This window comes from Setaria viridis, chromosome 8, assembly GCF_005286985.2.
Source record: "Setaria viridis chromosome 8, Setaria_viridis_v4.0, whole genome shotgun sequence".
Taxonomy (NCBI): Eukaryota; Viridiplantae; Streptophyta; class Magnoliopsida; order Poales; family Poaceae; genus Setaria; species Setaria viridis.
In genome coordinates this window covers 25,572,250-25,576,609 of record NC_048270.2, presented here as the reverse complement: position 1 = coordinate 25,576,609, position 4,360 = coordinate 25,572,250, and the positions used below count along the sequence as shown (strand labels likewise).

General features: G+C 46.7%; 1 protein-coding gene across 1 annotated transcript; it reads right to left on the bottom strand.

Annotated features, from left to right (window-relative positions):
- Positions 1–1,769: 1,769 nt before the first annotated feature.
- LOC117833690 (agmatine coumaroyltransferase-2) lies at positions 1,770–3,432 on the bottom strand. The gene has a single exon (XM_034713285.2). It carries the CDS (start codon positions 3,290–3,292, stop codon positions 1,940–1,942), a length of 1,353 nt encoding a protein of 450 aa, XP_034569176.1. The 5' UTR covers positions 3,293–3,432; the 3' UTR covers positions 1,770–1,939.
- Between the last annotated feature and the right edge of the window lie 928 nt (positions 3,433–4,360).

Sequence of the window (4,360 nt, the reverse complement as noted above, 5' to 3'; positions counted from 1 at the left end):
CCGGTTGGGGAACCCAACCGGGACTAAAAGGTGGCTTTGCTCCCGGTTGAAGGACCCGGGACTAAAGACCCTCCCTTTTGTCTCGATTGGTTTATCTCGGATGGATTTTCGGAAGATATGCACCCTACTAACCGGGACTAAAGGCGAGTTCTCTACTAGTGTTCCTGCAAAATTAGCTATGTATCCTCGAGGATGTGCTATTCTGTTGTTACGTGTTGATGATACCAAACTGACCGGCAGAAAATAATAACTTATAAGCTATCTTCGAAAAGGCAATATCCAGTTGGGGTTTTAGATCAATCCCTTTTATTCTTAATACACCTACCAATCCAGGTCTACATTCAAAGTTCAACCGTATGACAAATTTGAGAGGCCTCTTCCTACATTTGATTCGTTCTCTTTAAGAGCATCCGGATTATATTGTTCACTAATCATGTTGCTGCAGGTCATGTTGGCAGTGGCAAAGTCCTCGAATTTTAGAGCAGAAACTATGGTAATATATTCGAGTTATTTGGTTATGCATGCTAATATTTTAGACTAAACACAAATTATAAAAAAAATATTATTTGACACAAGTTCTAAGTCTTGTTGGGAGAGTCAAAGTCCTCGAAGCTGGAGCTCTGACAAAATCACACTAAGTCATTTATCTTGTAGCTAAAATTCCCTTCTTAGTTTATAATGTATGCATGAGTCGCTCACGCGCCATCTACATACATAAAAGTATATGGTAGTGTAAATAATTGAGCCCTCTCGACGATAGTCTGCTAATCGTTTTACTATTGATATGAAGTCACGGCTGGCAAGTAGTATCAAACCATTTGTAGAAAAAATACAGACGGACTTGTTTTATATCTGAATGGTGTTCTATATTTGACTTTGTTAATAAGTCGTAGGCTGGTAGGTGTAACAAACTTCCGACAAATTTTGTATTTTTTATGTGAGACAGCTCTTATGTTCGAGCAATCATTGATGCTATAAACTTGCATGATGAGATGTGAGACACCCGTACCTAATCCGGTTTTTGTTACTCTTACTTATTTTTAGCACGTGTCACATCAAATATATGTTTATGTACTAATTAGAAGTATTAAACGTAGACTATTTACAATACCCATTACATAAGTGGAGGTTAAACGGTGAGAGGAATCTATTAAGCCTAATTAGTCCATGATTTGACAATGTGTTGCTACAGTAAACATTTGCTAATGATGGATTAATTAGGCTTAATAAATTTATCTCGCCATTTAGCCTCCATCTGTGTAATGGGTTTTGTAAATAATATACGTTTAATACTCCTAATTAATATCTAAATATTTGATGTGACACGTGCTAAAAATAAGCCAAGGGAACCAAACGCCCCGAGCACGTGTACTCCCAAGAGAAAATCTACTAAGTACGTGATAATTCTTCCATTTTGTTTGCCGTCATATGGCCCACTACCTAGTAGACCTTGAACTTGTCGTACTTGCTTGACATCCTCTTGCCACGATAACCTTAGGGGTGGTACTTGTCAACTTATTTACGTGTGAAATGTTGACTCAATTTTTTTCACAAACTATATTTATTCAAAATCTTTTACAAGAAATGTCGATTCAATATTTTATAGATTTATTGAGCCAGCATTTTTAACGAATTGATATTTTGTAATTGAAAAGGTACAAAATATATACTTTTAGAGTGGCTACACCAACAAATAGCAAGCCCAGTTTTTGAGAAATTGATATTACTGCAGTTGATGACCGCTGCCCAGTAGTCGTGAAACAAATGTATAAACGAGAATTCGACCTCAATAATCTTGCCTCCACGAATTATAGCAAATTCGACAATTTAAAGATCAACACACAACATATGTTTCTTACAACAATTCGATCGATCGGCCATGGATGCAAGAGCAAGCAGACTAGCAAGCACCAGATCAGATGGGTTCCATTTCATTCCCCTAAAGACGTGCGTCCGCCATTGCCAGCGAGTAGCAGCACTTGTTGAAGGTGTCCATGGCGCGTCTGAAGAGAGGCACGTAGGCGTCCATGCTTCTGTCGCCGGAGAAAGACCGGACAATGAACACGGTGCCCTCAACTGACAGGTAGCTGGGCATGAAGAAGAACGGCGGACCGCCGCCGAAGTCCAGGTCGTAGAACGGGGCGTGGAGCAGGCTGTCCACCTCGACGTCCGGGCTCAGCACCGTCTCCGACGAGTCCGCCGACGGCACCAGCCGCTCCTCCTCCACCGCCCCGGAGCTGGCGAAGTCGATGAACGACCTAAAGTAGCTGTCGTCGACGCGCGCCACCTCCCGGGATATGAGCTCCACGGCGAGCCGGAGCGGCATGGACACCAGATCCCCGGCGGCAGCGGCCGGCCGCGCCCAGAGCACCACGTTGCCGGTGTATCCCTCCGGCACCGGCGGATGGCGCATGCGCATGCGCCCGTCCACGGCGACGCAGAGCCTGGTGATCTCGCGCGCGTCAAGGCCGCGTGCCTTCGTGATGCACCGCCACAGGTGCGCCGCCACGCACTGCAAGGTGCTGTACGGCCGCGGCGCCCCCGCCGACGCCCGCGACCTCAGCTCGGCGACGAACTCCCTGCTGAAGCGCACCCTCTGGACCACCAGCTCGTCGTCGTTGTCGACGACGGCGACGTCGCTTCTTCTGCCGGGCTTCTTCTCTTCACGGGGCTTGAACTCGACGCCGCGGTGCTCGAACGCGACCCGCGGCGGCTGCCGGGGCAGGAAGAGGGACGCCCTGTCGTGCGCCAGGACGGGGTCGAACGCGGCGCCGCGGGTGGCCTGGCCCCAGGCCAGGAGGAAGTTGCAGGCGGCGCGCCCGTCGGCGACGGCGTGGTGTATGGTGTGGCCGACGGCAAGGGAGCCGCACTTGAACCGCGTGACCTGGACCAGCATCAGCTCCTCGGCGCCGTCGCCGTCCGGGTGCAGGCGCAGCACGTCGGGCGTCGGCTCCAGCGGCATGACGTCGCCGAGCGCGACGTCGGCCGTCGCCTCGACGAACCGCGCGCCAGCATCGTTGAGCAGGATCGCGCGGCTGCCGGCGGCGTCGACGCCGAGCCGCCCAGCCCACTCGCGGTACTCGGCGAGCGCTCTGGCGAGCCCTGCCGCGAGTGCGGCGTTGGGCGGCGCCGGCTGGCGAAAGAAGTTTATGCCCGAGATGTGCTGGTCGAAGTTGGCCTTGTCGAACACCGTGAGCGGGACGGCGGTGGCGTCGCCGCCGATGCCACCGCCGTAGGCGGGCTTGACTGCCTTGGACGTATGCACCGTGATCTTCATGTGGAGACCGTGCATACGACGCGCCTTGGATAGATGGTGTTTAAACTGTCAACTGTGGATACTGGTTGGTGCAGCACCATGTTCATCAGCTGCTGATTTTGTAGTTTGAACAAGGATGTGACAGGTTTACGTCGATTAGAGAAGTTTGATGCATCCTTATCTCCTGTAACAACTCACGGTCGTACATGTGCTATATAATTCACATTAACACAATCAACAACTCGAAGTAAACAAAACGTAGATAGAGTTCATATATACTACTCCCTCTTTTCTATATCATAGTTGTGCACTTTAACTACATAATCAATCAATCAATCTACATTATTTATACTACTGGATATTCGACTTTCCATCTACTCCCTCCGTCCCTATAAATAATTGTCGCAAGTTTGACTCGATTTGTAGAGAATATCTGCAACATTTGTATCTCCAAATAAATTTATTAAAAAACTAGATTTAAATATCTATCTAATGATATTAATTATGCACCATAAATATTAATATTTTATATATATATTTAGTCAAAGTTGTTTCTTGGTAAGCGAAAATGATAATTATTTAGGGACGAAGGGAGTAGAGCATTAGGCCGGTCTCAGAGAAAGTTTTACAGAGATTTTCATCAGAATTAATTTCAAAGTTGCATCATCAATTTTGATGACTTGACAAGATCTTTATGAGGTGAGAGATGATGGAGTTTCATGAAATGAGAGAGGAGTTTCATCCCCATAAAACCCACCAACTACAATTTCCAAGTTTGCAGTCCTGATTATAGTGCAATGAACATGTGCCTTGAGAGTGACCTTAGTACCGACCCGCACAAAGCCTGGTACTAATGTTTGCAGAGAAATCTAACCATCCATCCCTAATAGACGGCTCATATTTATGTTTTTATTTTTCATTAAAATATTTCTTTTTATTCCACATTAGATGCAGATAGGCCATTCCAGTATCAGATCCGCTTTGCTTTCCTAACTCACTAAGTCGCTTGCTTGACCATGATTTCCATGTCACCACGTTAATCAAAAAAAATCTGGCCTTCCATCGTCTATAATAGCAAATTTTTACCATGTGGATGAATCCATC

Coding starts and splice junctions, on each gene's coding strand:
- LOC117833690 (XM_034713285.2), bottom strand. CDS start 3,292: ATGCACGGTCTCCACATGAAGATCACGGTGCATACGTCCAAGGCAGTC.